This window comes from Cottoperca gobio, chromosome 19, assembly GCF_900634415.1.
Source record: "Cottoperca gobio chromosome 19, fCotGob3.1, whole genome shotgun sequence".
Taxonomy (NCBI): domain Eukaryota; kingdom Metazoa; phylum Chordata; class Actinopteri; order Perciformes; family Bovichtidae; genus Cottoperca; species Cottoperca gobio.
In genome coordinates this window covers 9,038,083-9,057,902 of record NC_041373.1, presented here as the reverse complement: position 1 = coordinate 9,057,902, position 19,820 = coordinate 9,038,083, and the positions used below count along the sequence as shown (strand labels likewise).

At 39.3% G+C, this 19,820-nt stretch overlaps 1 protein-coding gene across 3 annotated transcripts; it reads left to right on the top strand.

The window, feature by feature from the left end:
- Nucleotides 1–201: 201 nt before the first annotated feature.
- On the top strand, nt 202–15,848 carry LOC115025026 (regulator of G-protein signaling 9-like). 3 transcript variants are annotated; one of them, XM_029456990.1, is made up of 19 exons: nt 202–270; nt 2,302–2,398; nt 3,418–3,468; nt 3,577–3,683; nt 4,699–4,750; nt 4,829–4,887; nt 4,965–5,041; nt 5,126–5,207; nt 6,381–6,443; nt 7,743–7,772; nt 7,891–7,952; nt 8,956–9,069; nt 9,149–9,264; nt 9,466–9,553; nt 9,927–10,065; nt 10,193–10,275; nt 10,651–10,768; nt 12,376–12,779; nt 13,470–15,848. In XM_029456990.1, the coding sequence occupies exons 1-19, from the start codon at nt 202–204 to the stop codon at nt 13,510–13,512; spliced, it is 1,854 nt and encodes a 617-aa protein (XP_029312850.1). In that variant the 3' UTR covers nt 13,513–15,848. The 3 variants fall into 3 exon arrangements, with proteins under 3 accessions (XP_029312850.1, XP_029312849.1, XP_029312851.1); XM_029456989.1 differs by having other exon boundaries at nt 13,460–15,848; XM_029456991.1 differs by lacking the exons at nt 12,376–12,779; nt 13,470–15,848 and having other exon boundaries at nt 10,651–12,321.
- The last annotated feature ends 3,972 nt before the right edge of the window (nt 15,849–19,820 follow it).

Genomic DNA, 19,820 nt, shown 5'->3' with positions numbered 1-19,820 from the left:
CTAATTTAATCATCACTTAATGCGAAAATTAGCAGCATGTTTACAATTTCCAACCTTCTAAACAGGAGCTTATGGGGAACACATGAAGGCAGCATCAGTGTATATCATTTCACTTCCCCTCTCCAGCATCCCCACACGACACAGGGCTCACAGGCGACAGTAGCATTGTATATGTGTGTGAGTGAGTAATTATCAGACACCATGACCATTAGAAACACTCTCCGGGATCATGGACAGAGGTATCGACCACGGATGGCTTGTCTCAAGAAGGTAGGCTATTCTTTTAGAGATAATGATCACACCCCTGCTCAGGCTTGTAGACAATACCTCATTTAAGTGACCTATTGATGGGTCACTTAATTAAATTCTCCAACGCAATGTTTGGGCTGTAGTGGTGTAGTGGTAAACCCCGACTGTATGGGCATTTGCTCTTATAAACTGCGTTAGCCTAGAACAACTGTATTCTCCACAGGTCCTTAGAGGAATCTCACAGGTGTCATTTGGACTACAGAATGCTCTGAGGAAATGCAACAGATAACAAATATGCTATGTTTTAATTATGTATGTAATTCTGAATTTGAGATACCTGATTGATCAGAATTAGTAGGGGAGAAAATAACATTCATTAAGAAGCAAGCAAGCATTCAGAAATAAATGACATCAAAACAACAAACAAATGTCATCTTGGTTTCAGTGGGCACTCTTATCTGTCTGTTACACTAAATGTTAGACTTTGTTTTGTTGCAACCTTTTCACAGTGATAAGGTCATTCAGTTTAATAAGCATTAAGCCTGGATCATTATCAGTGCTTCCATCTACACCAACCAGTCGCTGGAGAGAAGTTAATCCAGGCATTGGACAACAACAATGTGGCCAGAGCGGGTCTTGATTCATCATCTCACAATTACAATTTCATCCACTTCAGGAGCTGAATATTTATCACACTGACATAACTTTGATACTGACAAGCATTCGAAACATTTTGGTGGAAATAATTAATTTCAATAACATCTCTTTCACTAGCAGAATATTCTCCTATTGATCGCAGATGCAGCACACACAATGTCCTGCTCTCCAGGGGAATGATAACTCATTTCCAGAAGAACTTTGTGTTTTTAGTCCATGAAAGCCCACTTTGGTCCGGCCTCAGTCTGCGGCTTATAACCTCTCCAGGATGACTTCAAAGCCCAAAGCCACTTCAAACAGGCCTGGGAGTCAGCCGCATACACTTTCTCTCTCTCTCTCTCTCTCTCTCTCTCTCTCACACACACACACACACACACACACACACACACACACACACACACACACACACACACACACACACACACACACACACACACACACTCACACACACACTCACACACACTCCAAATTAATGTACTGCATGATTTGTTGCTTTCCAGTTCACACCTAAGACATGGAAGCTGTGGGATCAGATGATATGAACTCAAAAAGACAGTTTAGAGGGCAGTGACTCATCGCAAACCTCCCACACAAGCCAAAGAAAAGCCATGAGATCAGGACATGAAACAAGCCTCTCATCTCACCTCTCCCCTTGTTCGAATGCAGCGTTAAGGTTCAGACTTAATTGTAATGGTAGTGTTGAGAGAGTTACAAAATAATGCTGTAGCTGGAAGTATTAATTACGGACCTTTTGATCATTTATTAATATGATATATATATATATATATATATATATATATGTATATATATGTGTGTGTGTATATATATATATATATATATATATATATATATATATATATATATATATATATATGTATATATGTATGTGTATGTATGTATATATATATATACACATATATATAAATATATATATATATATATATATATATATTTATTTATTTATTTCATATTAATAAATCTATATATTTATTTCATATTAATAAATGATCAAAAGGCCAGGTTGAGGTTGTTAAAGGACTGGAAATCCATCTAACCTGCTTTTTTTTACCCACAAATTATTCAATATATTTCCTTCATAACAGCTGCCCCCACAACCTGTTGTCAAAGCAACCTGTTGGCATGGTGACCCCTTCCCCCTGCAACTCACAATCAGTTGTCGTGGTAACCTCCTATCACCCCTATATAATAAGCATATATATATATATATATATATATATATATATATATATATATATATATATATATATATATATATATATATATATATATATATATATATATATATATATATATATATATATATATATATATATATATATATATATATATATAAATAAAATACAATATTCCAATATATACAATATTCCTTTGCAGACGGAGAAGGTGCTGTTGGAGATGCAGGACCCCAAAACAGGAGTGAGGTCCCAGCCTCAGAGACTGGTTATCACCACAATACCACACGCTATTACTGGTAAACCACACACACACACACACACACACACACACACACACACTTGATGTTATTCAGCAGCTGGTTGAGTGATTGTGCCTACATAGTCTCACTGGAGGATACCAAAGTGGAGAGCTACAGATTTAATCTCCATGACAACCCCCGCCGTCTCCGAGTCGGGGAGATGGAAAAAGTAGGAGGTGAAGGAGGAGGATGATGATTGAGCAGGCCAGAGGAACAGAGCAAGTAACAAAGACAGAAACAAGAGAAAGACAGACACAGTGAGGAGGTGGTGGAGAAGAGAGGAAACCTCGACTTTTACGTCATTTGCAAGCTTTGAATCCAGGCTGGTTAAAACAGCTGAATGAAACCGAGCAAACAGCTTCTCCTCTCCTTTACTTTCCGTTATATCTCTTTTAATTTATTTTCCTTTCCTGTCTCTCCCCTATTGCTTTCCTCCCATCTCATTTTATTTTTCATCTTCCTTTCCTAACCTGTCTCTCCTCTCCTTCCCTTTTCTCTTCTCTTTTCTCCTTTTCTCTCCTTTCCTTTCCTTTTCTGTCTCTTCTCCTCTCCGCTCTGCTCCTCTTTCTTTCCTCTCCTTCTCATTCCTCTCCTATTTTCTCCTTTTCTTTTCTCTCATCTCCTTCCCTCCCCCTTTTCTTCCCTATCTCTCCTCTCCTCTTTCATTTCATCCTCCCATTACCTTTTATTTCTTCTCCTTCCGATCCCTCTCCTCATTTTCTTTCCTCACTCCTCATCTCCTCCTTTATTTCCTTTCCCCTCCTTTTCTCCTTTACTCTCATTGTATTTGCTGTCTCTCTTGTCCTCCTTGTTTCTTGCTGTGCGTCCTCCTCCACATAGGCTGTAGAGGCTCACATTCAGTATTGTTGTAGCAGAGGTCTGGCATTTAGAAGCCCACCTACCTATTGACACACAAACAACACTTATTTTTCCATGTTTGCTTTGATAGCTTCTTTTGTAACTGGTGGTGAATAGTTTGTCACCTCTGACTTATCATTTCCATCTTTCCTCTTCAGGTGAAGACATAATTGCGTGGTTAGCGGACAGATTCCAAGTAGACACACAAGGTGAGAGCTGAGGCAGCGTTCATATTATATTCATGAAATACAGAGCACGTCAGCTGAAAGTGTCTTTTTCTTGTTAAATTCCTGCTCGTCTCTGCACGTTGTCTTTAGAGGCGAGGACGTTTGGCTCTATGCTGGTGGCGTTGGGATACATCTACCCTCTACAAGACCACAAACGCTTAGTGATCAAACCAGACGTGTCCCTTTATCGCTTCCAGGTAAACACACCACATTTAAACACCTTAGACCCAGGGAAGCTCACTTCTTCAGCCGTCTGGGGTTCTTAACCACTAAAATGTTTTAAACTATGTTTTTCCAAGTGGGTCCCCGTTTTTGTTGTATCGTGCATTTGCAAGTTGATGCACAACAGTTGGTGGTGGTAATGTGCAGAATCACATAGGAATGCACCAACAAAGGCAGTAAGGAAGAGGACCTCATATAAACAATGCACAATTCAAAATATATTTAAGGGAAAAAAAAGGCTTTTTAAATGTGTTATGGAAGGAAAAACCTTCCACACATTTGTTGGACACATTTTGTTGAGAAAGAGAGACATTTCTTTTTGTTTAAAAAACCTCAAAGCTCCAGGGACTCTTTTTAAATATTAAATGCAGCTCTGGACATCCATTTTTAATCTCACTAACTGACATTAAAAAAAAAAGATGAGCTATATTATGTACCATTATGATTTTATTACATTTAAATATGAATTCACTTTATTAGGTGCAAGGACTAAAGTTTCTATTCAATGCGCGTTTTCATCCGAGTCGGTCAAAGCTGAATGATAATGAAAATGCACATAGCACACATGTGTTGGCTTTAAATGTGCTCTATAATTATATTGACTTGACAATTACAAAGTAAGGGAAGGGACCACAGTACATCTTTCATTGACGCAGTAGCTTCTTAGGAGATAATTATGACTGCAACTAATGATTGTTTTCATTATTGATTAAACTGTTGATTAGTTTGTTTAATTAATTGTTTAATAGTTAAGTCTATAAAACTTTTTGTTGTTATGGCCTTTACAATGTCCCAGAGACTAAAGTGATGTCTTGTCCAACTAACAGCTCAAAACATAAAGATATTCTGCCCGTATTCTTTTTGTGATGCAAAACCTTAAATTGATTTGCTTTTGCTTTTGCTTTCCTGAGCAATGATAATGAATCTTACTTTGCCTCTGGTCTGTAACAAACAGATCACAGTAACACTTCTGACTTTTGTCCTTTCCAGACACCGTACTTCTGGCCCACACAGCAGTGGCCTGTTGAGGATACAGATTATGGTGAGTGCGACTGAAGTCATACACGTTTTATCTCACTTCCTGTGACCAACACTCACATTTTCCTTTTCATTATCGAAGCAATTTACCTGGCAAAAAGAAACATACGTAAGAAGGGAATCCTGGAGCTGCATGAGCAGGTGAGAACAAGAGTAAATGAGAGTGATTAATTTAGTCTGCTGGCATTTACTGAGGTGTTGTTTTATGTCCTCAACAGGAGCACTATAACCGTCTTCACAAGTGGATGAATCATAAATGGGATTTCATAGTGATGCAAGCTAAAGAACAGTACAGGTAGGTGTGTGTGAGAAGCACACAGATATCACTCAGTTTTAAGAACAAGAAAGTGTTACGATGCTCGGTGTTTGTTATCATTAGGGCTGCGAAGGAGAGGAAGAAACCGGACCGTGTGGTGTTTGACTGCCAGGAGAGAGCCTACTGGGTGGTTCACAGACCTCCAGTGAGAATACACACACACACACTCACACACCCACACGCACACACACACACACACACATACACATACACATACACACACACACATATACACACACACACACACACACACACACAGGATACAGTTTCATGTGTATGAAGGCCAAGACGTCTGAAAATAATCTGCACTCCACCACTATACTTCCCAGGGTATCTCATTATCTCTACCCATGATGCCTCATTACCATTATATGTCCAGTCAGAGGTAAAGGCCACCGCTGATTAATATTTCACACTGCGTAAGAGAATGGAAAATTGTGTGGACAAAAGCGTCAGCTAAATGAACTGTGATGTAATGTGATGTAATGTGGGGCAGTGGTTTGCACCTCATGCTAGCAGTATTGTGTGTCATGATTACTGACCAGGTTAGGTAGGAGACTAACCTCTTAACCAACTAAAGCAAAGATCAACGGACATGGTAATGCAGGTCCTGCTTCATGACATCATCTTGAGGCCCAGACTTTATTATTTCAGGTCAAATTGTGTTCGTATGATGCATATTCCTAAATACATTTGTATTTTATGAAACTATCTCAAACTAATTGACACAAAGGAAACCTGGGGCCTATAGCTCAGCCGCAGCACTTAGGCATAATGTAATGAAGCTGCCATAAGTAGTCTGTTGTTTGCACTGTGCTTAATGGGCACTTAAAATGAGAACTTTTTAAATGCAACTTTTGCTAAACTGCAAAAGTTCAAGACAATAAGTGGCAGTTACTGAAAACACAGTGTAACAGAAGTAGTAGCGAATAATGTCGGTGAACTTATTATATTTATTCTGCAGCGGTGCACTGCAGAATTATGAGCGCTGGTTAAATTTGATACGATCATTAATATCCTCTGCACTCGTGTTTCACCGAGTGCGGGTCTTAGCCTCTCCACACACACACGGAGCAGAGGACAGGTGAAGTTAAGGTACCGATTACACACAGGCTCGGTAGTGAACAACATTCTAACGTGGACTTCGTTTAAAAGACAACCTTTAAAGCACTTTCTTTAATAATGTATCGGTTACTTTTCTAAATATCTATATTTATTTAGCATCCTGTGATTATAATTATAAAACAGCCATCTCCTATTTTAATGAGCCCTTTTTAAAAAACAAATTGTGAACTATTTGTCTTGTTATTGCGTGTAGCCAGGGACAGTGAGCGCCATGGACTATGGACTGGATCGACTTACAGATCCAAACTCAGACGAGGTAACAGGTGAGTCTCTGTGTGACCGCAGGAACATAATTCCTGCCAATCAGCTTATATTCAATAAGAGGCTTTAATGCATGGATCTGGGTGCAGCAAAGGATGCTGGTCTTCCCTCTCCTTCCCCTGACTGTTTCCATCATTTAACTTCTCTTTAACTAAAAGTAACCGTACACCTCTTTTCTTCTCTTCTCTTCTGCAGGCATTTCCCATGGCTCTCTTTGTGTGTGCTGACTTTTAAACTGGTTATCTGGTTATGAACACACACACGCATACACGCACACACAACCCCCATGTTTGTACTTGACACATTGCCTATGTCCTATCCCTAACCTTGAACATCACAACTTCACGCTTCACCCTTAAAGCTACAATGAGCAAGTTTCCTTAAAAAAACAATGTATAGACTCATAAATAACCCATTTCAATCATAACTTATGACCCAAGACTTGTGTGGCGGTGTGTGTATCTGTAGAAAACCTGGATAGAGTGTCAACCTCTATACAAATGTAGCGACCAGATGCCAGATCGTAATCATGCATCCAAGAGGAAGCTACAAAAATGGCGGAAACAGTGCCGGAAAAACACTAATATAGCGAGGCGAAAGGCTTAGGGTTGGCTTTCACCCACTTGCAAACAACCAGGGAGGAGGTGCCAACTTTGAATTTTGTGTTAACAAACTGTAACTGACAAATCCTACTCATTGTGCCTTTAATGTCACCTGGATTTAAACCTAATTCCAACTGTAAAGGGGAATTCCTTCAATTTTACACATCGAAATATGTTTACTGCTTGTATGATAACAGGTTGTCTAAAGCCTTTTGTGGCAGCAGAGGGAGCTGTGTGAAGTCTGATGAATGTGATGTGAGGACACTGAGTCAGCTCGGGTTGTGGTTGAAGATGAGATTGAAAATGAAAATAATGAGTGGAGTTAGAAAGACGTGAGGCCTCTGTAGCTCGAAGCTACGTTAGCTGTTAGTAGCACATCTTGGTGGTCGAGTTGCACTGTGGGTAATATTGGCGCCAGGTTTTAACATTACTGGTTCTTCAGCATCAATTTTGATTAAAAAAACATGTTTTAACTGTCCATTGTGAATCTGACAATGTTATGGATGTATAGGAGTGCAAGGCTAAATTGATGGAGTACTTAAGTCTTAACCCTCAAAGAAAGAATACAAGAGCACGTAAACAAACACAGAAAATACCCAAATACATCCCTCTTTGTCTACGTAGATTTATATTTAGATCTTTTTGTGATATACAATCTTTAATGTAACATTTAATATATTTTCTTCCCCCAGGCTAAAACACCCGACTTCTATGAGAGAATCGTGAGTGAGATTTTATTGTCTCCTCTTAACCATGTCTGTTAACCATTAGTGAGCCACAGAGACACGTGTGTTTTCTTTACGTTTTAATAGCTGTCATCTTTCCTCTGCCTCCCTGTAGATGATCTTTACCCAGCAGTCCATCATGAGGCCCAGAGTGAAGTCATCTGTGTCCATTGGCGCGTAAGTTACTCCTTCATATTCCCAGTCTGCTTGTGTCTGTGACAAACCGCTTTAGTTTGGTTTCATTCATATAGTGTTGGTCTCAAAATAGCATCTCCACTGGCTGACCTGCAGATGTAAGAGAGGAGAAAGTCATTCAAAGATGAAATGGATACAATAACTGTAGGTGCAGTGACTTGTTATCATGTTATTATTAGTAAGTACTTAGAGGCTGCACAATCATCAGAATCTATTGTAATATTTGAAAGTGGTTAGCATGAAAATGCATAGTGATGGACAATCATGGAATATACAGTGTAACTTCATATGTCAAATATATTTCTTAACATTTGCAACACATATCACATATCAAGTTGCTCTGATGCTCAAAAGTTTTCACATCAAAAAACTGCCAAACATGTTTTCAATATTATTTTCCACTTTCACTGAGATCATTCTTTTAACCAAGTTTCAGTCCTGATCATCACTTCCAAATACTCAGTCATTTTCAGAATTGTTTAAATGTTGGTTTACGTAAATTTGCTTTAGTTTGTTATGAAAGAAATTCAATTATTTTATGTTCACTAAATGCTCGTGATTATGTCAATTGTTATTACAACATAGATTTTCTCTCATTGAAATATTAAAAAGCCTAAAATGTCCCTTATAATGAGGGTAAATATATCCTGCTTTCTAACAAAGGGACAATCAAATCAAACCCATAAACTTCATAGAGAAGGTCATATATTTTATATTTTTACTTTTGGCCCAAAGGATAAGTTGCTCTGGTCACTAATTGACTTCGTGATCCAGCTAGTGAGGGGACTCTTGTACGTAACATTCTGGCTAACATTAAGTGGTGTGATCAACATAGTTGGCCCCTACTGTACGGGAATAATTCCCTTTATACTGATGTAATGTGGCACTGCTTTTATGAATGATTTGGCTACATCATTGTCTGTAATGTTGAAGTTCTTTCTTTCACACATTACAGACCGTATATTATTTCTCCCCGTTCTTGCAGATTGGTGAAATACTGTGGCACCTACAACAACCACGACCCTTTCCTCTTCAAGTGTCTTCCCAGCAACCCCTGGCTCACTGACGATGTCACATACTGGAACTTGAACATGCCCTGGTGAGTGCATAATCTAAATGTAGAGAATCATTTAAAATAACTTCTTCATTTTGGTCATTATTTTGTGTGCGTGTAACAGTGTGGAAATACCAACAAAAATGCGTGTGGAGAGGTGGACATTCAGCTTCGCAGAGCTGCTGTCAGATCCTCGAGGACGAGATGACTTCAGACTCTTCTTGAAGAAAGAATTCAGCGGTACGAAAATGTGTTATTTTAATTAGATCATGGAAAAAAAGATGGAAGAAGTGGAATAGCATTGATTACAGAAGGATTGTTGTTGCACAATTGCTGCACTGTAGATGCATGTTTGGTCACACAATGTTAATATTACAGCCATTAGAACGGGCTCAGAATCGTTTTTTAAATAGTTTTCTCTTCTATTCTGAACCGTCTTAGGTGAGAACTTGGCATTCTGGGAGGGTTGTGAAGATCTGAAGTGGGGCGAAGCCGCGACAATCAAAGAGAAAGCAGAACATATCTACAAGTAATGTCTCATTTTATTCTCTGTGTAGAATATATTACTCTTCTTTGGTGATTGTTGATGGAGGTCCGTGATAAAGCAGAAACAATTAGTCGAGTGATAATCCATTAATGATTTCAACATTCTCCAGTTGCAGTTTCTCCAATGTGAGGATTTAAATAATTGTAAACTTAATATCTGTTAAGACAAAACAAGATATTTTGGACGTTTCTTTTCTTTTTTTAACATTTAATTGACGATGAACTAGTAACTATAGCGGTCAGATATTTGTAATGAAGTAAAAAGTACAATATTTCTCTCTAAACTATATTGTAATTTAGTAAATTAAAAGTACCTCATCTTAGTTTCTTCCTCTTACCTGACCCCCCCCCCCCAGGACATTCCTGGCACGTGGTGCGCCGCGGTGGATCAACATCGACGGCAAGACGATGGAAGTCACGGTGAAAGGCCTGAAACACCCACACAGATACGTCCTGGACCCCGCCCAAACTCACATCTACATGCTCATGAAGAAGGTCAGTGAACACACCAGTAGTTGGGTTTTTAAACACATGATAATGGTGGTGTTATAGTTCCCACACGCTTGTACTCACCATCATCAAATAAGCCCTGATTCATGACCACTTTGTCTGTATATTGCAGGACTCGTACGGCCGATATCAGAAATCTCCGGTGTTTAAGGATACCGTGAAGAAAGCCATCTGTCCAGAGGAGCACAATTTCAGGTAAGCGACAGCCTTTATTTCACAAGTTTTTGAATTTATTTAATGCCACTTTGTTAGACGATGTTGAGCTTTAATCTACTCTAATTGGAGAATCTTGATGTGATTATCTCAACCAGTCCGATTAAAGAACAAGTGCATCACGAAAGCAGTGGTACTTACTGATTTTTAGGAGTGACATTCATCTAAAAAAACAACGTTTATGTCTCTCATCTCTTTGGCTGATATAAGTGACCCTGTAGCTTCCTGATGATCACATCCATCACTCTCCAAAACGTAATTTTCACCTTGTCCTTCCCTCCCCCCTACTTCTCTTTGCTGATCTATCTCTTTTCTCATTTTCATCTCTCTCCTCTCTCACTATCTTTTCTCTCCCAGCGTTGCCCAGTTGGAGCAGAATGCAAAGAAGAGACGGCCCAGTCTCAGCCCCATCATCCTCCGGCAGATGGAGAAGGAGCAGAGGGCAAAGATGGCCGCCAATGTTGACATCACACAGGTCATGAGCAAACTCAGCAAGCAGGGCAAGGAGGCACCCCCTCCTCCTAAGAAATAAACATTCAGTGATTGTATTGAATTATATAGTGGAACTATTTAAATAGATGCCGCAGTTTGTAAATGATAATGTTTACATTTGAATCCCATTTCGCTATAAATTGAAACGTGCACTAATCAATATTGTTATAATAATAATAATAATAATAATAATAATAATAATGGATCAACTGATCATGTTTAATGTGAAAGGGGTTAGTCAGTTAGTTTTTTCTGGTTTAACGGTCCGCAACGTTTTGGTGCACTCTCACCGCTCTTACTGCATTGTATTTGGCAACTAAAAATCCCCTGTACACTACTTGATCAGCACCAAACTGCAAACAGACGCAGTTAGCATCTAGCTGGTGAACATAGTGAAGCGTTTAGCCGTTAAAGAGCAAGATATTTTCCTCAGGATTCAATAACTCAAAATGCAACGAAAAGAGATCAACATTATCCAAACCCGACCCTGCAAACCGCTGCCATGTTGTCGTGTTTGTTCGTGCTGCACAAAGTCACTTTCTTTAGAAAAGTGAAGTTATTAGTCAATGGGTAACGTGCAATACTGAAAATGCAGTTGTAATTTAGTTGCATGGTATTAAAGCCAGTGTTTAATATGCACATTAGGTTCTAGAAGTATAAATAGTAAACTAATATATAAGACTATTTTAAAGGGTCAGCTCACCCAACATGTCTCTCTCTGTATCTGGCCATGCACAGCGTGCTTTTACATGTATTCACTCAGACTTGAAATGAAAATAAATATATTTACCAGACAAATATCTCATATGTATGGAAGAGTATTAGGGCCAGGAGCATGTGGAGAATAAAGTCAAAATGTGGAGAATAAAGTTGAACTTTCAGTATATGCACTAAAGGCTACATTTTAACTTTATTCTCACCATTTCGGTTTTAGTCCCAACATTTTAACTTAATTCTCAAAATGCAAAATAAAAAACAATCTTCCTCTTCTCATTTCCCCTCTTACCCGCCCTAACACTCTTCCGTACATACAACATAAGACGTTACTGAACTGAGATTTTAAACTCATCCTAAATTTCTCACGTCTAAACAAAATTGTCACATTTAGAACTTAAAGGCATAAGACAAACGTCCATGTTGAGACATCTGTTACATTTCTGTCCATACAAGCTATAACTGTTGTGTGTCATGTTGTTTCTCATAATACACATATTGTACTGTCCATCTCCACTCATACAGTGTTCTGTATTGTACTGTATGTTTTCTTTGTCATCAGTCATGAACTAATAAAACACCCACAAACCACCTCATTTTTATGTGTTTGTCTTGAGTTGTCATTCATTCTCTGTTCTCATTTGATTGTCGTGTAGCCCGACAATAGTAGGTTGAAGCCTAATGTGTGTTAAAGTATGATTCTAATACCAGGTTAGGCATTGCTTATAATTGCTCTGTCCTTTTTGTACGGAGTGTTCTGAACACCGTGATGTTTAAGTAAGTATAACATCTTAAACGATGCCTGCTGAAAGTTTTACAAAATGCACACACACATTTTTTCTCTCTGACTGTGTCTGTTGACCTTTGACCTCACAGCTGTGCCGCTTCACCACTCCTATCCCCCACCTCGCCGTCTACTCTGGCATCACTGACTTCCCCACTGCCACCACCTCACCCTCCCTCACCTTCCTGGCCCACACCCCGGCTTGCCCGTCCCCCATCAGCGTGGCCTTGGACAGCACCTCGGCCTCTGAGCGGCGAGTGGAGGCCGGTGGAGGAGAAGGCGAGGGGAACCCTGCGGCTCGAGCCCCGGTATGTGGAAATGTGTCCAAGTCTCGCATGGCTCTGTCCCTGCGTCGCCTGCTGAAGCGCGGCTGCACCCCCGCCACCATGTTCGCCAGCTTGTCGCCCAAATGCCACTCAGCTGCCGGGACAAGTAGCCGCATTCAGCCGATCAGCCCGGATCAACCCAGTCAGCCTCCACCGAGACGGATCGGCAAGTGAGTGTGAGACAAAGACAGTCATACAAACAAACAGTCCTCTCACTTACTGTGCAGTCAGACAATCCATTTACTCTGTCATACTGTTCCAAGTATAAATATTACATAACATATTAAAAATAATACTTAAGTAAAAGAACTAAAGTATACATATCAAAATGTACTTAAATTATATATATATATATATATATATATATATATATATATATATATATAAATATAAATATAAATTATATATATTAAGTTATGACACCCTCTGTCCTTAGACCCTCACATTGCACAAGGAAAAACTTCCTAAAAGAAACCCCAAAATTAAAGGGGAATAAATGGAAGAAACCTCAGGGAGAGCAACTGAGGAGGGATCCCTCTCCCAGGACGGACATACGTGCAATAGATGTCGTGTGTACAGGATAAACAACATAGTACAAATACAACATTTGACAGAAATTATGTTGTGTTGGAAAAGAGAAAGTTTGGATGAATCCAGGAAAATGTCAAAAAGGCTTCCTGGTGTCTCCTGTGAATGTCCACACCCTCAAATTAAAGATGAACATTGGCCCTTTTAAGGTCATACTTATTTTTACATTTCAAATCCACTGTTGTGAGCTATCTGCACTGTATTTGAACAGAATATGGATGTCAGACATGTCTTACCAAGTCCTTTCTGAAACCCTGCACAGTTTTTTCCAGATTAAAGTGGATATTCCTCCAGAGTGCCGTATCTACCCCATAGAGTCTGAGGACGAGGAGGAGGAGAGCAGATCTGCCTCTCGGGGAGGAGTCGGAGCCAAAGAGATCATCTGCCCCTGGGAGAGCCTTACTCCACAGAACGGGACGGGTTAATTGGTTGCATTTACACATGTATCAAAAAAAGAAAATGTTTTTTTTATTTTTTTTATCTGTGTTTTAGCAGGCGGAATATTCCCATGAACAGTGACAGAGATACACGACCTCATACAGAGCATAAAGGGGTTATATCCCTGTGTAAATGTGGCCACATTCTCACCACCAGGCCACAACGTAAATACCAAACAACATGACGCATAAGGTTCTGTAACACTCCAGAGATGGCTGTTTAGACTTGGCATCAAGTTTTAACTCCTTAAAGGAAACTTACTGTATGTTAAGAGAGTCAGACGCACACTGAATGTGTGTATGCTTGAAAGCACCCAGTGTCATGTCTGCTGCAGCATAATCCTCTTCTCCACCGTCCACATTTTAAAAACAAATCACCACATTCATATTTCTCCAAAATATGGCTAAATACAGTGTTTTCAGCTGTTTACCATTGAGCCTTAATTCCTCCAGTGCAACTCTTTCCCTCTAAGAAATGCTTGACTCGTTGTGTATTACTACCTCCACCAAGGAGCTTGTGTTTTCAGTTTGGTTTGTTTGTCCTTCTGTCAACAGGATTACGGGAAAGGTACTGGCCAGATTATCATGAAACTTGGTGGAAGGGTGTAGAATTTGCCAAGGAAGAACCCACAAACCTTTGGAGCGGATACAAATCACGTATAGTATAGAATTTATTTCCCCCACTTCGGTTAACATTGCAAGATAGGGCATGTCCTTGGCGAAGGTTCTGCACTCTCCAAGAGCCCTTCTGGTTTATTCCTTTAACTGGTGAATGATATGTTCTTTACATTGTGTTTTGGCTCTTACAGAAGACATAATCTTGGTGTCCTATGGCACGGCAGCAGAAGTTGCATTCAACCATATTTTGGCACATTTGGTGTTTGGAACAAACCTGCGTCTTACAAGCCAACAGACAGTTAAGAGTTTGTTACTCAAAATGTAAAAAGAACCTGTTTTTGGTGGAGTATTCCTTTAGCTACAGCCTTATTGACTTTAACCCTTCCTGATGTGAGCACCAGCTGAGCCAGCTGTTGAGGTTGGTTGCTTAGTTTTGTGAGGCGCAGCTCCACTAGAGGACTACAGGGTGTAACGCACATCCACACGCTTTGGAAACTTGAGCTGTAGCTTTGACATTCAAACCTCATTCTGTATTTATTAATGAACAGTAGCCCGACAGCAGCCTTATCCACCGTCACATACCTGAACTAATTTGTGTTGTTTTTGGCGTTTCTACAAAGCAGGCATGTGCACAGACATTCAGGGCCACAAGATAACAAAAACTATAACTGAAGAGAAATACATTATTTTTGTGATTGCCAAAGAGCGTAAATAAAAGTTCTACAAAAAATACATTCATGTTTCCTAAACTGTGATGAGCCAAAGCAGACAGACATATTTGGACTCTGTCTGTGCATATGCCTGCTAAAAATATGGATAATGTATTTATATATTTATTGGATAATGATCAGTTTTCTGAAGTAGAGAAGTGTTCTTGTGCTGCTCAATAGATTTAGATGCCGCATCCGCAATTTACTTACCTCTTACAAAACATTATGTGAAAATCACTGAGTAGATGCAGTTCAGGTAAAGTGAGAGGGGGGAGGGGGGGGGGTGTAATAGTTTTGTATTTAGCTCCACTGCTGTTTTGTAGCTGTCGTATACTGTGCACTACTCTGAGCGATGTTTTGATATTTTTCTCATGCGTCTCTCCGTTGAGGGGGAACAGTACAATGTGAATGAATCTGTCAGAGTGTATTATCTTTACCATGTTTACAGATGCAAGAATGTGAAAAATACCTTAAATTTGTTGTATTTGATATGTACATTCCACGGCTTGTGTGAAGTGCCTCAATAAATGACTGTCTTAACACAAAAAGGTCCCCCTTCTTAATGAGATGCTGCCTTTACATGTTCACTTAAAGGGTCAGTTCATCCAAATTGTAAAAAAAAAAAACACTTTTCAAATATCTGGACATGCAGATCGTTTTGGTTTCATGTGCCCAAGAAGGGGAATAGATGTGTCTCTTTCCTGGTTACCAGACAATCCAGAAGTTTTTTGAGAGGGACTTTTTCTTTATAGAAAGTATATTTCAAGGAAAACTGTTCATGGTGTAAATTATCCAGAGTGACTTGGACAAGAGACATTGCTGTAAAATGTTCTAAATGTAATTTTTCAATGCTGACTAAACAAATAAACAAAAACAATTCCTTTCACCTCCATTGTATTTGGATGAAAACGCAGGAAGTGAGAAATTAGGCTTTTGTTATGATTTGATTTAACTGTGTATATGTCCCAGTTACTATATAGTACACACACTAAGTACTATAGTAATTGTCCTGGTATATTCTTTTTGCAGTTAGTATATAAAAAAACATAGTTTACTGTTGGGTAGGAAGACTTGCTCCGGAACATGTCAATCAAACTGCAGCCGCGTATAAAATCAGAGCACGCTTTTAGTATGAAGTATGTTCATAAAACAAGTCACAAATGCATCTATACGGGTACTCCAAGCAGATGACATGCAAAACTAAATACAAGTATGTTGTAAATGCAAACTATTCCCCCACAATGCATTGCACAAAGGAAATGGAAGAGCTGCTCAGAGCTGGAACAAATTAAAATAAATTGGTGGTGAGACAGTTTCAAAGAAATCTATAATTACAAATAACAATGTAAAACAACCAAATTATACATATTGTATAATTTTCTGTTAGTATACTAAAAAAATCAACATACTAACTAAAAATAGTTTCTCTTATGTTTAAAAACATTCCTCTCCAGCCTCAGTAAGTAGTGATGACAGTGATTGACCACAATGTGGCATTATAGCAACGGCAATGGGATAAAGGCGACATTTACCTGTATGTAATATAAGCTGGTAGATGGGAATCAAATATCCAGGTGCATTACTTCACTGAAACCTGAAATATTAAAATAGAAAATCTGCATTTACCATTTATCAGAACATTTTTAAACAGCTTTTCCTCGTTATTATTTTACTTATGTGAAATATTTTAAACAGTCTATAGATTTGAGTGAATTTAACCAGATCTCCTTATATTAAAACTCCACATAAACCTGACCAAGAAGACGGTCAATACTTTTACTAAAAGTATGAACAGGACATATTGCTCCAATGATCACAGATATTACTGCAGAATACATAAAAACAAACATGTGTGCTTGTAGTCAACATCATTTCTGCCATCACCGGGGTTACTGATCTGAGGACGGAGCACAGCTTTGATCTGTGTGTGTTTGTGTGTGTTCGTGTGTGTGTGTGTGTTAGGTTAGTGTCTCTGAGCAGAACCGTCCAATAGCTGTCTCACAATATCCACACAGGGACGTCCACAAACAGGCCGTTCATACATTAGCTCACCAAGGCAGAGGAAATTTATGCAAGACATTTAACATTCATTTGAGGTGTGCATATATTAAAATACATTTGTGTGCAAGCATCTTTTAATGAAGCCCTTGGTCTTTGGTGTTAGACCTGAATGAGTTTTCAAAAGGTAGGCTATATGCACTCTTATCATGGCTTTAATTTAGTTGTTTTCACATTTTTAGTGTTTTTCTGTCACCCCGTTTGATTTGTACATTTAGTCCATTATCTGTTTTCTGCCTTTGACTTGATTTCACAGTTACCAATGGCTGGAATTATTTAACTGCATATGCAAAGTAGAAAATAAAATAAATTAACATTTTAAGCAGGAAATTGCATTTAAAGCATGAAGGAATATCTGATTCTATGACGTAAATATCTGGTTAGACACTAAAAGGATGAGTCAAAAAGGTTAAGAAATCCCCCTAACCTTCATCAAAGCAAAAGTTAAACATTTTGGGAAAAACACTTAATGAACCTTTTCGCTGACAATAAGATGAGAAGACCGATACCACTCTCATCTCTCAGGCTTGTAGCTTAGCATTAACACTGGAAGAAGAGCTCACCTAGCACCCCCCCTAAAGCTCACTAATTAACATTGTTTAGTCTGTATATAGAAATGCAGTGTAATTAGCATAAACACCACAAGATGAGAATCTGTCTGGATACATCTGTAGAGGCGTTGCTTCCTGAGGTCAACCTTTGACGTTATGTACACTTCCATTATTCCGTTTAAAGCTACAATACTACTGACATATTATTACCTTATTACAAAAAAGCATATTTACACATCCAGCAGACAGAGCAACAAAATCATCCAATTGGAGTTGTGTTGTAGGCCACTTGATGAATGTTAAATCTGAGTCTTAAGATTTTAGACGACGTACAATTTATTCACCAATAAAGCAAATTAGCTTGCACTGATTTTAGGATTTTACAGTTACATGTCATTTTAAAGATTATTTGTACAGTTACACTGCTTCGTAACTGTCAAAGTTTCTCTGCAATTGCCCCTGCCCCTTTTTGATTTGAGTCGAACAATAGTAGGTCCACCTCCTCTTTGTCTGACCTGAATGGAAAACCGGACCGGGACAAACAGGAAAAGAAAGCATCCTTTCATGTCCACACACACACACACACACACACACACACACACACGCACACGCACACGCACACACACACACACACACACACACACACACACACACACACACACACACAGCTGCAGGCATTGTCTCGGCAGACATAAACATGTGTCGGCCGCCGTGTGTGACCTCGCTGGAACATGATGAATGACCAAATCAGAAGTGTAATGAAACGCTGCACATTCACCTGCTGCTGCTGCTTCCCTATGTATGCATTTACGTATGTGTGTGTGTGAGAGAGTGCCCAGAACCTCAATCAGAATCACAGGTGACCTAGGTTTGACAAGAGCAGATAATTACCAGTGACCCCCCACCTTGTAAAATTAACCAAGGTGAGAAAGAGAGTGGCGATGAAGAGGAGAGGAGAAATTACTTTGAAACTATATTTAGGTCACCTTTTATGGCCTCCGCTTCGCACCTCCTTACTTTTCTCCCTTTGTGTTGGCCTTTAACCTCCTTTAATTCTTCTTCCCTTTCCTACTCTGCTGATTCAAGTCAGCCATAAACCTGTCAGCCTGCCCAACCCTCTAAACACTGCTACTCACAAAGTGGTATTATCATCATTGACATTTAGGCTGAGTTTGTTCTTCATATACAATGTTTAATAAGGTTTAATGAGGTGAGACCTTGAGAGACTGAGACCTATTTTAATGGTTATTTTATAGGGATAAGCACATAACGATCAACGTGCAATATCAACATCCTGATCGAGAGAGAGAGAGAGAGAGAGAGAGAGAGAGAGAGAGAGAGAGAGAGAGAGAGAGAGAGAGAGAGACAGAGAGAGAGAGAGAGACCATGTCAGGATGCTCGGTGAATTTCAGCCAGAATAAAACAGTAAAATCTTTGTCAGCTATGCCGGAGGGTGAAGTTTCACCAGAATAACAAACCAAACAACCATTTTCTCTCTCCGTCACACACACACACACACACACACACACACACACACACACACACACACACACACACACACACACACACACACACGTACACACATACACACACACAATTATGCACGCCCACGCATACAATCTTTGTCTCATGAGAAATGGTATTAATACCTGGCAGGCTTTAAAATGTCAGCCAGTCTTAAACAAGGTGCACAAAGACCCAATTTATTTATGGATCTGACACTTCTCATGTCTTCTGCTCTCAAGCTATTTTTGTTTTCAAAGTGTGTCTTTAGAAGAAGGAGGAGGGACGTTGATGAAGATGCAGACAGACAAACTGACCGAGTGCTGGGAAAAGTGTATGTGTGTCGGCAGCCAAAGAGATCAGCCAGTGAAGCCCTGAGGAGTTGATATTTTAAACCACACTTGGGGTAAAATGTCCCGTAGGATGATTCCTCCATTCCTGATACATTCCTGACACATTCCTGACACATTCCTGACACATTCCTGACACATTCCTGACACATTCCTGTGATCAAAGAGTTGAATTGGGTGATAAAAATACCACAAATGTGGGTTAATCACAAATCTGCATTCAGCCCTGATGCTTTCTAACATAAGCCGATGGAGTTTATTTACTCTTCCCTCTGTCTACTCCCGTTGTCTTCTCATTCTCACTCTCTGTCCTCCTCCTCTTAGTATTCACCTGCACAGTCAGACATATTAGTCCAATCTCCAGAGCTGTTTACTCATTGAGTGATGATTGCCTGT